Source organism: Phalangium opilio, unplaced genomic scaffold (assembly GCF_054372755.1).
Source record: "Phalangium opilio isolate 3A_F unplaced genomic scaffold, DU_Popi_V2 ptg000662l_1, whole genome shotgun sequence".
NCBI classification, from domain to species: domain Eukaryota; kingdom Metazoa; phylum Arthropoda; class Arachnida; order Opiliones; family Phalangiidae; genus Phalangium; species Phalangium opilio.
Window position 1 is genome coordinate 334,682 of NW_028324246.1, and position 22,037 is coordinate 356,718.

Sequence of the window (22,037 nt, forward strand, 5' to 3'; positions counted from 1 at the left end):
GATATAAAAAGTAAAACAGTAAATGTAGAGAAAGGTGCTAAAAATAACGAAACAGTCAAATATTTTATTCTTTTAAGCACAAAAAGAAATTAAAACAAATGGTCGACACTGATGAGAACTATTACAATAGGAAATGACCGTGATTTGTTTAATATTTTGTTGTTGTTTTTCTTCTTTTTTTTTGTTTCTATAAAAAGCGTTTCGCAATAATTTCCGAAAATTATTTCTACGCTTAATATTATACAAGATATCATATAATATAATAATATAATATAATATAAACATCGAGTATTTGACATCCGTTTTTTGTTTTTGTTGATTTTTCTTTTTATTATAATTTTAAATATGAAACACCGCCAAACATTTCTTTGTAGCGCAATAATAGCCATAATATCGTTTTACTCAAGCAGTTATAAATATATTTTGTACACACGCTTATATAAATATATTTACACGAGAATTTTCTTCGTTGGGCAATGATCCAGGTTAAAAAATTATCGCTAACAAAAAAATCCAAAACTTCCATTTTGTTATTCGACTGCACTTGTTTGTCACTGAAATGAGAAAATATGCCCAAAAAATTTAGTAAGAAAATCCGATTTATTTTATAGGCCTTATTTTTTAAAGAAGGGATGTAACGTTAATGCCTTTACTGGTATGCCACATTAAGTTAAACTTTTGCAACAGTGGATATACTACAAATGTTTCCTTTGAAGTTCACTATACCGCGTTTTAAGATTGATAAGTTGCTAGTCCTATGAAATCACTTTATGCAGTGACATTAGGACCCTTAGTGATTGATCTGTCCCTGGTGAATCAGATCAAGTCATACTATTTGGTCTTAAATTGGACATATAACGACTACATTAGTATTCTAAACTAAAGTCACAATAGATTCTGTCGAATTTTAAAGAATCCTAAAAGTCAGTATGGCTAAGGTCATCCTTCACAGACACATTTGTAAATTGGTACCTAGCGTATGCTTTGCCATATATCAGTTGTTGTTCGTGTTTAAAATATATAATAATAAATGTTACCTTTTTGGGAACTCTCAGAAGCGTGAAGTCCCGACGTCCACTGGTGACTTCCGAGAACCTTCTCTTCGCTTCTAGTATTAATGATTTTCGAGACAGTGGCGGTACATTTTAATCTGAGTTCACCTCCTTTGTCAAAATGCTTTTGTCGCACTTGAAATTGGAGACCGACAACCGGGACCTCCGATGGATCGTGACTGTACGGCACAATGTAATTTTTCGAGGCCTGAAAAGTTAATTACCTTACTTAACCGGACTTTATATAAAAGAGGTTAAAGTGATCTAAATCTAAAGCCGACAAGGGAAAAGCCAAGCCTTGCCTTGTTAGAAAAGGCGGAATTCTAGTAGAAATACGTTATATATTATTCCTACCTGTACATCATTAATGAACCAATTAAGCTCCGGTGGAAACCTTGGATTGGGGTTCGCCGAAGTGCAATTGACGTTAACAAAATCTCCTACTCGGTACTTGGTCTGGCTTCCAGTTATAAGAGGGGCGTCATCTGCAAATGTTTCGAGGAGGTTTTAGTGAAATTGAAAAGCTACAGTAAATAAACATGGCCCTGCTTCAGATATTTTCAGGTAAAAGATAATAATGAAAACGTTGGTAAGATATTTCAATTTTAATAATTGGGGAAAAAAGGAATTTAATGATGAGTAAATAAAATAAATAAAATACTTTCTGTGCACTCGATACTAAATTGACAATTAAACGTGCGCGACAGACAATTTTACTATCTTTTAGATAAGGCTTCATGAAATCATGAGAGTGGCTGCGGGTGAATCATAACGTTACTTTCGTTTTCCAGTATTTACACGATAACAACTACCGATGCCATTAATCAGTCATGCGCGACTCAGGAAGAATTAGCAAGTAATTGTGCTCTCGACGGACCATCCGTCCATCCCATACTATGTCGATGAGGACAATTCTTCCTCTTAGATTATGGACAAATTCGAGCAACCAAACGACTTATTCTTTTTGCAAATAATCATATTTCTAAAAAACGTAGGCCTACTTTGTCTTTTTTTCCTTACAACAGTGTTGAATTTCGATCAATATTTATTTCCGCTAACCTAATATAAATGGGAATGACAAAAGCCCACATGTACATGGTAGGCTATTTTAAAAGCACTTTCAAAATGAACCCATTCAGGTTCGGTGTGTGGAAAACCCTATTTCGCTGGCGGCCCATTGTCTTACTCAATCAAATCGTCTACACGCGGTAAAGTGAGGGTGACGGAGCAGCGACCTAAGGCTGTAGCGAGGACTAAAATCGCCTTTGAATGCGCCTCTACTGGCTAAATAGGAAGATGGACTGCAAAACCGAGTGTAGTCAATTCTCGCTCGTAGTTCTTGAACAATCTCTCAGTAAGTCTCCAGCATTACGAAGTATACTAAGTGTCATACTTGTGGAACGTATCATATGAACGTATGCTAGTATTCGTGTAATTGTTAGGTTGACTAAAGTTTCTAAAAAGGGAAACGGTTTACGAATAGCTTCACTACCTCAATTCTAGTCCCTGATGATTTTTAGGTCCTTGAACTATGAGTCTGATTTTACGTACCAGAAGCTTTAAAATTTGAGCTTGGTAAGGCCTGGACCGCTGGTGCGGCGGCATCCGGCGTCGTTTTATCTCCCAGAATAAGCCTCTCGCTGCTCATGGCGTAGACGTGAGATACAATCGAAGTGCAATTTATCGTCAACGTGCCGTCCGTGAAAAACATGGAGTCGGCTTTAAATAGAAGACCCAGCATGGTGATGGTCAATCCGTCCGATTCGTTAATCGGTGGGTAGTTAATAAGATAATGAGGGGGTGCCTAAATAAAAGGAAAGAAATCCATTAACGATGACTGCAATAGGAAGCCTAGCCTTCGATGACGCCCCGCACGCAACCAGTTGCGCGAACGTGCGAGAATATTAATTCGCAATGACTCTAGACGATGCGGAGAGCAAAAATGACGTAACTCGGTGCTAGCTTATGTGTCACAGCCAATAGACGGTAGTGTTAAAGAGTTGATAGAACCGGTCCATGAAATACTTATACATAGGGTTCATACAAATCTGGTTGACGAAAATGTAGGGAAATTTCAGCGACGTTTATAATTTAACTAATCTCGGGGAAATGTTTGAATAACGTTTCTCTACATAAAGTAAAAGGAGAAACAAAACAGTTATTTGGGGTTTTTTGTATGAACCCTGATACAACTTGTGAAACACGAAACAGAACTAAATTCTCGAATTACTGCCTACACTGCCTCATGCTAAAAATGTGTTATTTTCCATGATTTACAAGTGATATTGATGTAAAGCTTTTGTAGTAAATCTCTACAGGAGTTTCCCGTTGAAACTGCTCTTTAATTTTTGTAATGTGGATCTCACTTCAAAATGTAAATCTTTAAATTTATTCTTAATGATAATACTAAGAGAGAGGCGACTATTTAACTTTCTTCGTTGTACATCTATCGTATGTTGTACAATTAAGAGTAATTTTTTACTCATTCAAGACTTTGTCTTCAAAATCCCTTACCTTAGAGGCGACTAAGGGTGGATTTCATAAACATAGGAACCCAACACATTTTAGCGTTGCGTCCGACGTTTATGAATTCCACCTTAAAACTATACATGTATATGCACGAGATATTGCTTTACACTATAATGGCTCGCGTAAACCATACGACGACAATACATCCTTGCTTAGAGGAAACTTCTGTAGAAATCAGTTTTGATCTATCAACTTGAAGCCAAGTAGCGTTTTAAACGCAAAGACTATACTATATTTAGTTTCCTCAGAATTCAGACCATTGCTTGCCAAGTACGATACAATATTTCAACGTCTCAATTGACATAAACTTTGAAACGAAATGACATTTTTTTCGAGTTGGCATATTTTTGCTCTCACATTACGTCAGGTGATAGTATAGGGAAACTCTCCTCGATTGTCAAGTTCATACCTCGCCACTATTGATCGTCCACTTGAGAGTGGCCGGCGGCTTCGATTTGCCCGATTTGCAGGTGACGTTTATGACATCGCCCGAGTCGTATTTCGGAAGATTCCCTTGAATAGTTGGACCTTCGGTCGGAAGAGCTGTAAAATTAATGCAAGTCCCATTTTAAGATATATTAGATAAAGGATAAACAATCTGGTGGACCAAAATCATAACGTGTACAAGACCAAACTAGAAACAGTAAGCCAAAGGAAGGCTGTTCAGTTTATGCTATCAGAATTTTGTATTAACTGGCAACACCTGTGATAATTTAAACACTGAATGGAAAGATGTCGACTGGAGTTATACTTAAAATAAAGAAAATGTATAAAGATTCAAATTATTTTCTTAATAAGAAGTTGTGGGCCTATTAATTTCCATGATCAATTTATTTGATCATGGAAACAATTTAGTTTAATCTCAATCTCTATCAAATTCCGTTAGATAGTGCATTATTATATACGAGTTACTAATATAGTAGTACTTAATTACGCTTTTGATTTAAATATCTCGGACACACTAATGAATTGGTGGCTAGATGGCAGTTCTTGCCATGGACAAGTCAAATTTATTAAATTCGTCTCTCTCTTCTAAACTGCTAGTAGAAACTTTCATAGAGATTTGAAAAATTCATTAAAATTTGCTTGCTTTACTATTTTAAAATTTCACTTGTTTAGTAAATACATATAGAGAGCCATTTTGAGTTAAATTTTGCCTTAAAAAACGACTAAATTGGTAAAGAATTAAGATACTATTTTTTTTTAAAATATCGTGCATTTGTGTATTGCGGGGTGACGTTTTACAGGGGCCTATAGGAAATACATTATAAGGTTTACCCCTGTAAGTTCGGCAATTCCTATTTCGCGCGCTTTAACAAAAAATAATTTGAAATATGAATACAATAAAATATTCGATAAACCTTTACTCTAGAATTTTTAAAATTGCGCGCGCTACAACACCTTTGGTACAGATATAAATTTTTATATATATTTTAATTTTTGGACCAAGATTTTCAGGTAGGTCTGAACGCTCCTTTAGATCTGATACCTTCCCCTATATGAGATAAATAGTCCAAGGTTATATTAGATGCTTCTTCCCAATAGGGTATCGTAGACTGATCTAGCCCCAGTAATGGATAATGGGCAATTAAAGGATTTCGAACGACCCATCTCTAGTTGCGTAGTTCCCCTTCTATTGCAGAAGATCCATAAGGGGAAAAAATAAAGATTAATGGATTTATTTTAAATTAATCGCCTGGTATTATTATTCATGAATGCCACGTACGTATACCCTTGCCTCGTAATAGAAACTTCAAATTTATAACGATCTTTATGCATAGTAACGAGCAGCAGGCACTATAGGCTAAATGGTATACTTTTACTATCGTAATCAGTATAAAACTTGGTTGGGCTTAGTTAAAACATGGAATTAAAATCTATGCTTGAATTGTTAACAAATTACTAAAATTTATAAGATTAATATTTAAAGAGAGTAGAAATGGTTCAAACAAGATTATTTAATTCACTTTAGAAATTAAAATCCGAAAAAAAATTATTTATTTTGACTAGAGATGGTGCTATATCTACATCCGTTTTGGTCCAATAAATTTGGGGAATGAAAAGGGGAGTCAAGGAATAATTCGGTATGGGAAACGCGGTGAATGAACAATCCCTTCGCGTTAGTTAGTCCATGGCGCAACTAGGCACGCTCATGGTGTAAACATCAGTCGCGAATTATCGACAATATCCATCAGAAAGACCGTCAACATCCAGTAAAATTGAGTTACGTTTATTTTATTTTTAGTTTTAAAATACCACAACTTCTTATAGCTCCATTTTTTTAAAAAAAGCTACAAAAACCTTGTGGCTATCCAAACTATAAATACGCACGATACCATCCCTTTAATTGTGTACATTTTAAGGTAAGCTTACCATATACGGAGAGTTCCTTGGCAGCGCTTACGGTCTGGAAAGTCGGAGATTCAGCGGAAGCTTCGCAACGAAAGGTTCCTTCCGTATTGTGGTCGGTACGTCGCAAAAATACATTTCCTTCTTTCGACTTTTCAACCTAGAAATCCCAAGAAAACCAATTAATACTATCATATTACAACCTGTAGCATCATGTTTCTTTTCATCTCATTGGGGCGTGGTACACTCAGCTAGCTCTAAAGTGGTTTTCGTGAGTAATAGTTTCATATCCAAGTTCCGGTGTCCAGTTTTGAGCCTCCTCTCAACGACACCAGTATTTTGTATTGGGAACTGCTAAATGTGACTTTCGAAGTTCCAAGGAGTATAAGAGTTGTAAGGACCCATGCTAGCCCTTAGAGCGTATAAATAAGAATCTTTGGTGGCCGACTACGGTATTGGCCTTCATGAATAAAAAGTTTTATCTCTCAATATGGTCGAGGTCATCTTGTTAAAGTCAGAATAGATTCCAATAGTATATTCAAAAGCAAATGTAAATAACAGATAGTGGCCCCATTTGGGTGGATGATCGCCAATTATCGCTCTTTCTAGCTTGTTTTCTGACCAAACTTTATGATGTCATTTTCTTCCCATAGCCAGTGAAAATAGCCCCACGTTATTTTTGGTTCTTGGTGATCATATATTTCGTAGTGCCAGCTTGATAAAAGTATAAGTTGATAAGATATGTTCCATAAATTTTTCACTGGTTACTGAGAGCTAGTCGTGAAATGACGTAGGTGAAGCGTCATAGATTCTCGTAAAGTGACGCCTGGTGATGCGCTGTCAAAGGCTTAGTACAGACTAAATAGGAAGATGGACTGCAAAAACCGCGTGTAGTCAATTACCGCTTGTCGTTCTCGAACTAGATCTGAGTTAGTCTCTAGAATTTCGAAGTATAGTAAGTGTCATACAGTTTATGGAATAGATCTTATTTGCTTATGATAAAAGTAATTTGTCAAGCGTATACGTGGCGTGGCGTATAAGCTCTCCTTTATGACTTACTTTCTGTTTTTTTACATTTGCCTTTGGTAAAATTATCTCTACTTAACAGGCGGCATACCATTATAAGACTAATATTGTTATTTTTAGGCACTATCGGTTCAATAATTGGTTTATTGAATAGAAAAAGAACTGGAAGATACTTTTTAGTTACGCTTATCGGAGAAATAAAGGAGAGTATTTTCTATAAAAGTACAAAAAAAATCTTCGCCCATTGATAATAGCGAGGTTTATCAGCCGTTCTGAAACTAAAAATAAAGCCTTTTATGGACAACATCTGTTCAGACCCTTTTAACGCATTTCAGTTTCAGCTGAATAAGCTTTTTGATTTTTCTTTTTTTTTTCGCTAGATTTGATGTCTGGCCAAGATGAGAGTATTTTTTTGTTGGTTCGCGAAATACTTCAAGGATGAGTAAATTTATGGTGGAGATATTGTCCAACATGTACACCTTTAATCCTATTTTATTTGTCCAAATCCTTCATTTAGATGTTTCGTTTGAGGGTAAGCCTTAATTGGATTTACACGTATGTCCAGAATACCACACTTTCTTCGAAGTTTTGATCCTCAATATATCTTTGCTTCATTTTTAAAATACTATCCGTCTCATAACAATTGATTACTAGCTAAACTACCTTTACTAGCTATATTTTCCAGTATATGTAGACACTAAACATTAAATAGTGTTTGAGTCCAATCTTATGAAGTATCTGCATGATGTTGTTTCTGCGTCTCTGCATTCAAAAAATGGTTAAAGAGGCATACGCTGACTTCAAACGTCAACAATAGCGATCTTTTATAATGAATTTAGGAATAAAGTTTCTTGAAACGATTTAACTAGAATTAAGCTAAATTAATTAATGACGATTAAAATAATTAATATCAATTATATTTATTTAATTTTTAAGGAAAAAACCTCTTAATTGCGTCAATACTCAGAGAGGTTTATTTTGGTTTCACAACTTATTTAAAAGCAATCTTTTTTAACTATCAATTAAACGGGAAGCACCAATTAAACGATGCTTAATTAGGGAATAATCACAAAACTAAATAATAATCTAGCTTTATTACGTGTCCATAACACCCAGTGGGCGATATTTCAATGGATCATTTTAGACTCAAAATCACCCAAAGAAAATCCCCCTTCATTTATGTCAGATTTATCAGAAACCCCCTGCTAAGACTGCAGTTAATAATAGTTTTTTTAAAGTATTTGTTCTTGTCATCTTAAAATCGAGATAAGTGGATCTTAGAAAGTGATATTCAACATTAACTTTGCTGGTAATTAATCCAATGTCATTTCCGTTAATAACACCATAGGTCTGAAACATTGGTGAAAAATGTGTCTGACTTATGTTTACTTGTAATATTTATGGCTGCAATCCTAAAATTTCCACTACTTAAAATTCCAATTTCAACGTCAAATACTGAAAAGGAAAATTTATTCACTAATTTCTGGAATGGGCGTCTTTGACAGAGCGAAAAATACTCTTTTACTTCCGGCTTTTAATAAAGATATTATTCAGAGCCCTGAATTTCCAGAAGCGGAAAGCCGATTCGAAACTCCGTGTTTTGATTTTCCCCAAAATGTCACGCCGTTTATGATCTATCACCAGGGAGACTATTGGAGATTCTTATCCATCTCTTACACCGCTTAGGACTGTTCACAAGCCGAACTGAGCGAGCTCTTCGAAAGCTTGACTCGGCTCGGCTCAAGTAGAAAAAACAGTTGCTCGGCTCGGTTTACAAATAAAGCAAAGGGTATTATGGAAGTTGAAATGTACCGGTTGAGAAAAAAAACTAAGGAAACATTATATAATATCCCACGGTTTGGTTAGAGCGAAAACCAATTTTCTCACGCTTTATTTTGCGCAAAATTACAACAGAGCTTTCGTTACTGGTGGATATAAAATAGCCTAAAATATAGCCCTATATGAGCTATAATGGTTCGATATCTGTCAGCTCAGCTCGTTCGCCACGAGTCAGATTTGGCTCGACTCTCGAGCTCCTGAACAGTCCTACTTCTGCGCACCTCGTTCTGCGCATTAAGTTAGACTTTTTATCTCTCTCTGATGCACGTGAGCGTGTATGTTTTTCGCGAGGGCGTACCGACTGTCTGAGAAAGGCAGAGTGCTTTTTTCAAAAGATGGGTACAACCATTTTGGTTCTTATTATAGAGTCTCCCTGGTATTTAATTTTATGCCGAAAATAAATGCCCACTCCTGCGCCACTTATGCACACCAGATTAAAAGATATGCGCAGTTGTTCCCTTAATTTGTAAAAATAAAGGGATTTCGTGCCTTTGACACTACAAATGAATTACACCAATTCTTAAATGTATTCTCACTAAAGGGATATTATATAGGCCTAAATTTCTACAGTTTCTTTCATATTGAAAATATATGGGCGAGTGTGGAATAGACCATAAGCCAATAATGCACAAGCACTGGTTTGCCGTATGGGCCAATGGAGTTGTTAACGAAACTTACGCGCCATCAAAGAGAAGTACAAATAAAGATAGAGATCACAGTAGACCATGGTTTCTGTTGCTGTCAAACTCACCGACAGTAGACGCCCACCTCATTTTTTTTATGACCGTAGCAAATATCCTTCGACCTACACTTATGAAAATTATGATATTCTTAGGTCTAGACTCTAGACGTACCAGTTACGATCATTCTAATGTCGCTGTACATCTCATCTTGAAATTATCTTATTTCAAAAGAAATCAGAAACTTAATGACTCCCTGGTTTTGAAAATTTTTTGCTGGGATGTTTTATGCACGTCATATTAATCGTCTTACATTGGAAGTTTCCCTTATAATTATGGTACATTAAAATGGTTAATAAATAATAAAGTTAAACCGCCGTGAAGAGCTCAAAATTTTCAGGAAACATAGGTCAAAACCTTTCTAAACACTTTATATAAAATTTCGACGCTAAAAACGTCTGCGGGCGAGGTGTTTTTCCTTTTATAAGATCTCTTTAAAAATAGCATTAAATTCGAGGGCTATAAAAGTGACATCAAGTATCTGTTAAAAATTACCCCGCGCATCAAAAGTTAAAGAAAGAAAAATAAAATAGAAAAAAAAACACGGCGGAATGATGTTTCCAACAACATAAAAGTTAAAACAGTTTTTAAAAGGTTTTGGTGCAAAAAATAAACCCATTGGACTTCACAATGTCGCAGTTACTGGAAAAAGAAACCCGTTCGAACAAGTTGGGTAACCCAAATAATAACAAAAATATATCCTTCATAACATTGAAGATATGTTAGTCATCTTCCGTTTAAGGTTGACTGCGTATTGCAAGAACAAATAATGAAAAATATGTAAAATTTTCGTTTCGAACTGGGATAAAAAAAATTCCAAAAATTGATGGCCTTTCTCAAGTGGAATATTGATCAGACAGTCATTTTCTTTAACGTTTGTATAGGTAAAATATAGCTTTAAAATTTTATCCGGATTTTCAAAGTCTAAGGAATTTTTGCAAACAACAATACTAAACCTTTCGATCAACCTTTTCCCAATCAATTGTTTCGTACGTTTCTTGTAATTTCTTTGCCTCAGTTTATTGCTACTATAATGACTCGCAATCTTGTTCAGGAGTCTTCGCACACCGAGTTATGATTTGACGAACATTTTTATGACATGAAAAAGCTCGTCAAAGTTCATCTGCTTTGACAAAAGAAGGACCCAAGTCAGAGGTGAGAGGTGGCACACTCCTGTAATATTGCTTCTAGGAGGTCGAGAGTCCATGTTGGACTGCAAGTAACTTGCGGTTGTTTAGCATTGAGTTGGTTCTTGGACTGCCCTTTCCCTTCTCCCCCCCCCGAGTTGCATGGACAATTCCCCAGGGCCGTCGCGAGAGTTGGCATGATAGCTCCGGAAAATTGACGAAATCGTGGGCCCCCATCAAAGCAGCACTGCACGCGATCCGGGCCCCAAGAAGGTATGGGCCCGGGGAAACTGACCGAATTGTTTCTTCACTCGACAGCACTGCAATTTTATGTACTATGTCCGGTTTAGCCACGTACGAACAGTACTCCTGTTATCCGGCGTCTCGGAGGCCTGGTCAGACTGCAAATCCTTTCCCCATAGGGAGTGTTGCGGCTGTTTAGCAACGAGTTGGTTCTTTCTCTGCCCTTTCCCTACTCCACCCTTTGCGAGGACAATTCCCTGTACTCTGTCCTGCTTAGTCACGTACCCCTAAAAAACCCTGATTAATCGTATCCGCCCGAGGCTTCAACTCTGGTTGCTGCAGAGTGAAACCCCAAAAAATACATTAGTTAGGATTTAGAAATATAAATTATTTTAAGACTTCCAGGGACAAGGAAAATGAGAAGACCATTTTATTGGTTAAAGATTGATCGATCGGTTCTTCTGAAAACTATCGTCAAAATCAGCGGTTGCCTAAAACTAGACCGTAGCAAATTAGTGCAGAATAATCTTGGGTAAGATGGATTGTAGATGCACTCATTTTAATAATTTTAAACATATATAGCATCAAGTCCTTATTCCTCATGAAAACAATCATTGGAAAAAAATCTCTTTTGGTTTAAAAAACAAATAGCTCCAATGCAGTTTCGAACGTTGTTTCGAAGTAATTGAAACATGAATCAGGTATATATTCAAATGAAGTAGAAATTAACTACATAGCTTCACAGGCTCTTATACGGTTAGGAAAGAAGAGACGCGGTCTTTGTTAATCGTTGCGCGTCGTGGGGGTGGACTTCTTCATTGGGTTATTATTCTGAATTCATTTAAATATATTAATTCCTGGTACCATAATCCAAAGGTTCACTATTTTCTTTTCAAAATGTGCTTTGCTTGCCTGTATGTCAGTCCACATGTTTTGACCAATTGCTATTATTCTATCACAAGGTTGGAGGAATGTTTTCTTTCAACTCTTGATTCAAGTTGGGGTCCGCGGGCCCCGTTAGTTTTCAATCGACTATTTCATTTTATCAATACCATTCTCAATAACCACCTCAGCTAGGTACTTTTATTCTTTCACATTTAGACTCAAATCCCTGAGAGGAAAAAGTTCGAAAACCAAAGTGATATTTTCAAGGGTTTAAAAGAAATTTGAGGTGATATTTCACTTTTGGAAAATGGAGTAAGGATGGGAAGCTTATATTCCCGTAGGGCGAGTGACCCCATCATTCCGATGGTCGAGAAAATATAAGAGGGTGAATGCGGGGCTGGTGGAAAGGGGGGGGGAAGAAACCGTTTTACTCACATCAATGTATATTCCAGGAATATCGTATTTTTGGAGAGCTGGCTTGTCCCTTGGAAGATAACGATAAAATTCGTCGTCGTTTTTATACCACTTAACGGAATAGAGATCGTCAGTTTCTTTGTCTAAAGTGCAGTTAATCCAAATGGCCGAACCCATCTTAACCGTGCTTGGCACGTCCAGACTCGTTAAACGTAGCGTTTCGCTCCCTAAAAGAAAAGAAATACATGAAATTTTTAGAGAAACAAAGAGAACTTTTGTTATCCGCACACGTTTTTTTCTTCGCAGTTGCGTTATGACTGCTACGAAGAATTGATAAACAAGAGAATAATGCTTCGAGCAGTAGCGTCGCTAGGGTTTGAAATTATACAAATACGAATCCGAATTTATTAACTATGAGACAATTGTCCATGAAGAAATTTCACTTGTCTTAAGTTTGGTTTTAGTTTTGGTTTGCTTTTAGTCGGAAGCACCACTGGGACTCAATTCGTGAACCATTTTACAAGTCTCCATGTGGTTTTTCGTTCATTTATTTTTTTTCTTCAAAATTATGCTGTTTGATATTGAAATTCATCTCTACAAAGATGAAACTTAACGAATCTATCATTATAATTTTTTATATATTGCTATAGAATTTTAGGGGGGGGGAGCTAAGCGCAATTATTTGGTAGGATTTACGGATTATTTTAAGTTTGCAATTTGGGGGGCGGGCTATAGTCGCCCCAAAAAAGGCCTAGCGACACCAACGTTTTCGAGCTGTTTTGCTACAAATCGAATAACAATTACCTTAAAACTGTTTGAGAAAAAGTTACAATTTCTTAAACAGATATGAGATAGTTTTAAAGGATTAAGCTCTCAGTAAGTGTCTCGCATTACGAAGTATAGGTAGTGTCATCTTATGTAACTTATGACTGATATTACTTAAGCCCTGCCCACAAAACCAGCATAGAAAATAACATTATGGTACACAATTATTCCTATTATGCTGAATGCATTTCTGGTTAAGATTTTAGTATTCAGGTAGAATTAGAATATTTTTTCGAATACTTCCTTTAATCCACGAATTAAATAATTAATCAGATTATTCGATAGTGACTTATACATAACTTCGCTTTTAAGCCATAAATATATATTGAAGCTTTAACAATAATGAGATGAAGATCAATCTTCTCCTGAATTACAACGGAGGTTGTAAAGTGTATGCAAAATTGAAGTTAGGCAACAGCCTGTAGACGTAGTTTCAACCATCTTAAGACTTAAGCACGCCATTCTGTCGACGAAAATGTCTGGAAGCTCGCTCTTCACTGAGTAGACGCTTTTTGAATAATAAGTGAACTGAAGCCAAAGTCTTTACACAGTGTGGTATAGTTATTTGAGGACGGCCAAAGACATTGGTATTTCCAGAAGGGGATAATAGAAGAAGGATGACACTCTGTATTCTCTAAATACATTTGTTATGTATCATGATTCTTCCCAGGCTCACCAATATTGTTTTGCGCCATGGAGTGAATTCTATATCTGTATGTCACTAAATCCCCAGCAATCAACCCGCAAACCTTGATTGTCTTGACGTGGGACAAAAAAATCCACAAGCCTGCCTTGGCAAAAAGTTAAGCGCTTATAGAGTAATGATGAGGGAATTATTTATGGCGATCGTAATTTGGTTTGGTAACCTTGCTCCAAATATCCAGATGTTGGGTAGACTTCTGATACAATTACCCCTCTTTGTGGTACACTTCTCTCGAAGGTAAGTATTATATACTTCTGGTATTTCCTATAGCTCCTTCAATTGCATTAATGGTGTAGAATTTCAAGAATTTATCTTTACTCTTGATTAAGATGTAAATTGTGCATCTTTCGTTTAGTTGGGAGAGTTTTATAAACATAACAACGGTCTTCAAATAGCTAAGCTACTCTGTGTATAAAATTTTCCATAAATATGCCATTACAAGAGCCCCATAGATAAATAAAGAACAAAACAAATTGTATCCTTATTATCTCGAAATTTAAATTGGGCATAACCCTTTAAAGTTTATAGGTTCAATAAAGAATTTTTGAACAAAAATATAATTTCACAAAACTCGGTCAAATGAGCTTACAAATTGTCGTTAACGGTTATGTTAAAAGAAACGCCTTATAAAACGCTATCAGAACATTATTTGGACAATGTGAATTTGAGAATTTTGTTCCATGAACTGTTTCATTTCAACATACACCCAAGTCATCCATAACGCAAATCCTCAATTACATTTCACCAAAAGAGGAAGTAAATATCATTGGCTATGAAAGATACGAGTGACTCCATTTTGAAACATGTGTCAGCACCATCTCATGAAAATAATACGATAGAGTAACTGATATTTTCACCGAATAGTGGCGTACAATAGCCACACCGTTTAGTCATAAAAGTTGGTAATTCTTTGGGTAAAAACAGAATAAACAAGACGGCCCAAGGGCTCGTAATAGTAGCCATATCGTACGAGTGAATAGCCCCTCTATACCCTACCCTAATGAGTGGATAACCCCTCTATACGTTACCCTAATGAGTGAATAGCGCTATCTTTTTCAATGCTTAAATGATTTACCGTACATAAAATCAGAGTGTATAGCCCCTCGATTCCCTACTCTAAACAGTGATTAAATTATAACCTTATAAATTTACTTATGCTGTAATTCTAATATTCCGGCGAATCGAAGAACAGATAGTGATAATCCCCTCGATGAGTTTACAACATAGACTTATGCCGATGCACACTTATCGCATCTTATAAATTTCTAACAAGGACTTATGCCCAGAAACTTTTGAAAGAGAAAGTTTAGTTATAGTGATTACGCATTTTAGTGATTATCCCCTCGAATTACCTTTAGCAATGCTAAAATGATCAAACGCATAACGCTCATTTAACACTATGTTAGCTCTATCTAAACCCACATTTGAATTAACCGCCAAAACGTTCCAGTCAAACATAGATGACGATAGCTACCGAACGAGAACGAAAAACGGGGAAAATCGTTATCTATTTAATTAGCACATACATAAAAAGAAAATAAATATAAAAACCCCAAACATACAAATTCATAAGTATCCGACTCCACAGATAAAAATTCAAAAGTTTCCGACCCCACAGATTAAGAGGTACCCCACCCCACATCACCCCGACATTTTAGAGATAAGAATAAATAATAAAAAACTCCGAGTTTCTATCAAGTCTCTATGGTTCATTGGTAGAGTGGCTGTTTACTACGCCAGCGACCCGGGTTCGATTCCCGGGTCTGACCTGAAAAAATTTTAATTAAAATTAAATATCTAACCGAGCCCAGTAACCCCTATGGGTGGGTTGTGGTAATATAAAGTTCCTTTTAAGCTAAAATCTGACGATAACGAAGCGACAACCCCGGCCACTACTACTACTACTACTACTACTACTACGGACGGCTCGGGTCAAACTAAGAGCCTATCGTATACTACGATATGGCTAAAAATTGGTCATCAGTGTTACTTCAACATTTTAACTTCAGGACTTCTTGAAAGGCCTTTTCAAGCGATGTAACGTTTTGAATCGTTTAGTTGAGTCAACTTGAGTTGAGTTAACTATTTGGGTCATGTGAAGAGCAGTTGAACAAGTTGAATCACCATATTAAAAAATTGATCACTGACCAGTTTTTGCTCACTCAACGTTTTGACCCATCTAGTTGAGTGAAAAGTTGTATCGTCTGAAAAGACCTTTACTTAACTTCTTTCATCATAACCTGATTTAAAAATATCTTCTTTTTCTATAGCACCTTCTTATAGGATAACCTAATTTAACTCCAATCCCACGAGAGCGATGTAGTTCAGGGGTATTCTACAACCAAAAACCTTTCAATTTCTAAAACATGATTGCGATGGTTCAATACCGTTAATGATTACGCGAGCTTAATAAAACATCCTGTAAAATTCCACCATACACGAGGAAGCCCTAAATCAGCTTCCCTACCCTATAAAGAGCAACATTTCTAACAATAATAACCTGGAAAGCAGTGGCAACAGATTTCGCACGGTACTAGACGCTGAGAACATTTCGTTCATGTACCCTTTTATCGGTTTTCTCCCAGCATTACACGGTGATATATTCGACGAATCAGATACGATTGGGTCGTAGAATGGCGTCGCCCCGCGGTGATGGATCCCGTGTAGGGATAAGCTTTGCCCCACCGCAAGGCTATATTTGGAATCATAGTCTTCCATATCAAATGGACACGTGTCATTCTGCTAGATTTATTACGTAATTCTATTATAGGGATATAGGGACCTTGGAAGTTCCACCGGACCAAATCTATTTTTGGAAGTATTCACTTATCCCTTTCAAAAGTTCAAGTATTGACTTTTATATTTTTAAATCTTCATTTTATATCGAAGAAAGCTTAAGCTCTTTACCGTTTTCCACGTCGGGTTTTCCCCGAATTGTTGAAAGAGGATCTTAAAGCTATTATGGGCTTTAGTGTAATAATATGAAAAAGGTATTTGAAAGTGGATTACTTTACCTTTACAAGATAATAGCTTGAAATTTAAAGGAAATTCCCTAAAAGGATTTTTCTTTTAAATCTTTATTTTATATTTAAACAACTTTAGCGTTAAGTAACTTTTTTCATCACCAGAGAAGAAAAGATCTCTAGGTTTAGAAATTTGGTGATGTCGCCATTAATGCGTTACTTTTTCAAGATAATAGACAATTTCGGAAACTGCGTGCAAAGAAACACACACACAATAGGGTTGAGGCCACCATTGGAGTATTCTCGTGTAGTGAACTCGGGCTCCGTCTGGTGTTGCTTCCTGGCGCGAAAGATAATACCCCAATGGCGTCTTCATTCCTCCGTGTTGGTTTCGGGTATGTAATTCACGAAATGGTCTATAACTTGAAAATTAAAGCAAATTTAATGAAGTTATTATTGCATTAAACAATTTTAGCATTAAATAAATTCTTATATTTCATCATCAGAGAAAAAATATTTAAGGTTTTGAAAGTAGCAGACGACACCATAAATACCTTACCATTTCAATTAAGGCAATAGCTTGGTAATTAAAATAAATTTCATGCCGAAATGATTTTTCTTTAAATCAGTGTTCCACATTTAAACATTTTAAGCGTTAAATAGTTAGAGGATAATATATGTAGAGGTTAAGATATTAGCAGACGACGCCATAAATAGCTCAAAACCACTTTACTCGCCAGTGTAGCTAAAAATTACATTCATGGGATTTACGAGTTTCACTTCCATCATCGCAGCCATAAGTGGCTAACATTGCTTATCGGATTATTGCAATCAGTAGCCTTGACAGAAAAGGGGGAGGCAACATCGTTTGTCCCATAGTGTTTACGTTTCCAACAAGTTTTATCGTTATTTATGAGCGCACTTTATGCGTCGTGTAATTAGACATATCATACGTTAGGATTAAAAATTAAAAATATTGTAATATTTAGTGCAATTATAATAGCAAGGCATCGTTTTCAAATATTTTCTCATTTCATTGATTGTGTTAAACTAGATTTATGCGTAAGTCAGTTGAATAACCCTATTATAGCTCGGTGTTGACAGAAAGTCCAATGTTTATGTTTACCAATCTTCTCAAGTGCATTTGCCGTAACTTCAGTGTCGAGTGTTTTCGGTATAGAAGCCGCGTTGTATAACGTTGGGTTGTGTATTCAGAAGCAAGAAGATGCAAGGTTTCTATCCAATATAATCTGAAATGCTAAATGCGGAAGTTAAAATGCAACATCATCTTTGGAGTTGAACACGTTCTGCTATCAATAGTTCTTTCATAATATGTTTCTCCGCGTGGTTTGCTTCTCGAGCACGACAGAAGATGGGAAACTTTGAAGGAAAGATTTCTGGTCGGTCGGTTAAAAACCGGTTGCGCCAAGCAAAATATTCGACATATAGTTTGCAGAGTGGGGGAATCGATTCCACTAACACCAGGAGGGGTGACTACTTTGCCGCCAAGAAGCGTGGCCTTCTGGTGTGAAAGATATCAAACCTCCTTGTCTAAAAACCATGCATGCGCCGCCCCTTAATACAACACAGCAGACAACTCTTTCTTCAAAAGCCAAAAGATAAATATATTGTCTATCGTCCTGGTCTCGTGTAGGATTTCATAGTAGAAAGTCTGAAGGAAAATTTATTGAAGCATCTATTTAAGCTTAGAAATAAGGAATAACCCGTGTTTCTACGGGAATTCACATTTCATTTAAAGTATTGAACTAACTTCTTCATATAACTTACTTAAAGTTATAAACACATTCAATTATATGAAGTATATACTGGTTAAACCACACATCCTTAATATACTCCGTTTTAGTATAGGGATATTTACTAAGGTATATCGATTATATCGAGTCGATACCGCTATTTTAAGGAGCCAACCGCAGAAAATAATTTAAAAATTTAAATTCTGTAGAACATTTATATTTGAAGAGTAATGCTTTTACTTATAATTTTAATGATAATAATTAATGAATGCATGTTTTACGCTACTGGTAATCTCTGTTAATTACGCGAATCTTCGATTAAAAATTAAAATATTTCTAATTTCTTCCAAATCAATCAACTCGATTTAGCTTTGCGTTTTAACTTATTCAGCATGAACGCCAATTATCTCTACAGATATAGCGGTTAAAACTAAAATTCTAAATTGCCTAATAGTAAAAGGTATTTAATGAAATGGATTTTATCATCATTTAGTACATAATTGTTGTCAATGAACAAAAATGGGATGACAACCGTTGATTATTTATATTATTCTACACCAATAAATCTTTCGACTGAACATTTACAACTAATATTTCACCTCTTCTAGATGCTCAAAAACCAAAATGAAGAATTCAAATAATGAAGATAGAGTTTTTGGTAAATTATACTTGAATCTTTTCCCCTTCAAGCAATTCAATGAATTGAGCTTTATAATTATATTTCTTAAGAAAATATCAAGAGCCCTTGACTAGGGAGTTAAAGGAGCTCCATTGTTAACTCCCAACATTTGCCTTACGAGACACAAAAGCCTGGCGGAGGCACGATTTTCCCATTCCACGAAGTGTACTTAATGGCAGATCATTTCTCGTTGTCTTGTCGCCCGAGGAAGAGGGGACAATTTATAGATAACCCTTGGAAATTCTGCAGGTACCCGCATTTTGCCAAAATTGCACTATAAGATAATCTTAGATGGCAAGTGTATTAATAAGACTTAAAAAAGTGTCTATAGAAGTTCTGACTGACTGATTATCAAGGCTCAATCCAAACCGCTTTAGGTAGGAAGCTGAAATTATTGAAGTACATTACACTTAAGTACTAAAGATTTTTCTAGCCCGCGCACTTCTTGTAAAATGGAAAAACAGAAATAAAAAGACTGCCTTAAAGGGAGGGTGAAAAGAAAAATCAATGAAGTGTTTTTTTATCGATTCTTCTACAAATTATAAGACCAGTCTGCATAGTGAAACATTCAGGAAATACTAGCTCCTGATTTTAAAAATAAAATCAGGTTCAGATTTTAAGGATAATTTGAAATAAGGACCTCTGACCAACAGCATGACGCCCTGCCTTTTTGTTTACAAAATTCTCGTAGCACGCTCCATGTCTCACTCCACGATTGTCAAATCTTGGGCAAATTTTATCAATATCTCGATAAATTTCATTCGACACGGAGCGTGCCACGAGAATTTTTTAATAAAAAGGCAGGGCGTTACGCGATTGGTCGGAGGTCCTTATTTAAAATCATCCATAAAGATTATCCAATGAAAACTAATTGTAAATTTAAAATCATTCGGTGTTATTTCCTGGATGTTTCACTACGCAGATTGGTCTTATAATTAATAGAAGAATCTATAAAAAATCACTTGATTTTCCACTTCACCCTCCCTTTAAGGAATATAAATGATTGGTAAAATTCTACAAGCTTAATTTTTCAGTTTCAAAACTGGCAATCGTGTTTCCGGGAATTGAATACCAATTAACTCAGGACAGGGTATTACGTGTTGTTGACGTCCTTTAGCAATTAAACAATCACAAGTACTGCTGCATAATCAATATTTTTGGTATGCTCACTGAAAGCCCCTGTGTCATGTCGACAAAGAAAAGTAAACCCGTGGAAAAAGGAGCTGTGAGGTACTTGCCCAAACAAATTTAAGAATTATCTTTTACTTCGTACTTTTCGACCTACTTCACTGACATTTAGTATACTGAACAAAAAATATTACCGCCATGAACGTCGTAAAAGGCGAAGTTATTTTCACCGGAAAAGAGCGAAAATATAACATCATAAAGTAGAGCGTTAATTGGTCGACCAAAGTAGCTAAAGAGGAAGCGAGACTTTCAGTATAAACAGAAGTGAGATGAGACCAGAAGTATTGAGCTAACCAATTTCTTCACTCGGCGAAAGTGAATATTCTTGGCCCTCTGGTAGCGGTTTCTGAATTTCCCCTCCAAAACGTGAGACGCTCGCGGTGGTAGACGGCCGAACTAGATTGAAGGAGCCGGGTCCGTGTTCCGCCGCTTTAGGTTGAGGGAAAGGGGTAGGAAAGGTTTTTGGAACTCGACCAATTTTTTTCTCTCTAGCGTAGGCGCGTGGGAAGCGGCATAAAATCCTCAAATTTGTTCACTAGTGCCAGGATCTATTACCAATGCTAGAGCTCTTTACTTCTAGTCTCATCTCACTTCTGGTATAAAATATCGTATACGGAAGGCTTTCATTCACATCAATTCCTCACTTTCTTTTATTTCAATTTATTTTTGGTTCAGTTCAATTTTAACACCATTATGCCAAGTAACTTCGAACTGTAAACAGAAAGTAAATAATGGTAGAACAGTGATATATAAATTACCTTAAAACGTGTTGTTATTTAAAGTCAGTCGCTGTACGTCTGGCTTTGTTTTTTATTTGAAAACTGTCAAATACTTCTGTTTAGCGTGTTACTCACGCTACTACTATATCTTAGGTTTCTTTTTACTCTCGAGAAACCCTTTTCCATTCAGTAAGAAACAAAGAGATTGAGCTAATCGATATAGTCCGTGTAAATCTCAGAAACCCTTGACAACACCTAAAACAAGCTCGGTTCACTAAAATAGGTCCCTGTAGCTCTAGATGCCGCCGGAAAGCCTTTGTTTCAAAGTAATATTAAACAAAACAACAGAGAGAACCCGGAATCGAACCTTTTGGCTTCGACAAAGTCCAACCTGTCACGGAAGGCTGTGACAATCCGTGTTTCTGTTATTAACGGAATCGGGGATTTTGGGGTCCAACCTGTCATTTCGAAATTAGGTATATTTTAAGCAACTGCGCCAAACTTCAAGAGTAATAAAGAGTGTCCGTAATTATAAGCAAACCTTGTCTCGACTATGTTAGTCTACGAAACGAAGAACAAATAAAGCGTAACTCAATTTCACTAAGTGAAAAATCAATTGAAATAAAGACTGACTTGACTTTGAAGTTCTAATTACAAATATTCCGTGGAAGTTAAAGAATTACACTCTACGGAGAAAATGTAATTTTGAATAGATGAGATTAAAAGGCTTAGCTAGAGCTTATATATTGCACAAGCAGGAAAGGCGTTGCCTTTTAGTCCGTCGGGTTATTTTATTACCTTTTCAGCCGCCATTTTAAAGATGACGGCCAATCAAACCCAAAAGTCTGTCAACTGGATATAGAATTCCCGTGTACTAAATACTAGTGAGATCGGTTGGAAGATGTGGACGTTATTTCGTACAGAAGGCTTTTAACATTCTTGGTCGCCGTTTTTCAAGATGGCGGCTGATTGGAATTACCTTTCCTAAGAGTGCAGTCCCTG

At 36.2% G+C, this 22,037-nt stretch overlaps 1 protein-coding gene and 1 long non-coding RNA gene across 2 annotated transcripts in view; one reads left to right on the forward strand and one right to left on the reverse strand.

The window, feature by feature from the left end:
• Positions 1-231: 231 nt before the first annotated feature.
• Positions 232-22,037, reverse strand: part of LOC149588155 (uncharacterized) — a 56,318-nt gene continuing 34,512 nt past the window's right edge. Inside the window, exons 2-8 of the mRNA XM_089863004.1 lie at positions 12,226-12,431; positions 5,955-6,090; positions 3,991-4,124; positions 2,604-2,856; positions 1,407-1,537; positions 1,038-1,260; positions 232-554 (exon numbers count right to left, since the gene is read on the reverse strand). Coding sequence (XP_089719130.1) covers positions 487-554; positions 1,038-1,260; positions 1,407-1,537; positions 2,604-2,856; positions 3,991-4,124; positions 5,955-6,090; positions 12,226-12,431 — 1,151 coding nt within the window. The 3' untranslated portion in view covers positions 232-486. The remainder of the gene's footprint in view (positions 555-1,037; positions 1,261-1,406; positions 1,538-2,603; positions 2,857-3,990; positions 4,125-5,954; positions 6,091-12,225; positions 12,432-22,037) is intronic.
• LOC149588156 (uncharacterized) lies at positions 17,548-19,641 on the forward strand. The gene is made up of 3 exons (XR_016380016.1): positions 17,548-19,107; positions 19,179-19,377; positions 19,451-19,641. It is a non-coding gene; the product is annotated as an uncharacterized LOC149588156 (long non-coding RNA).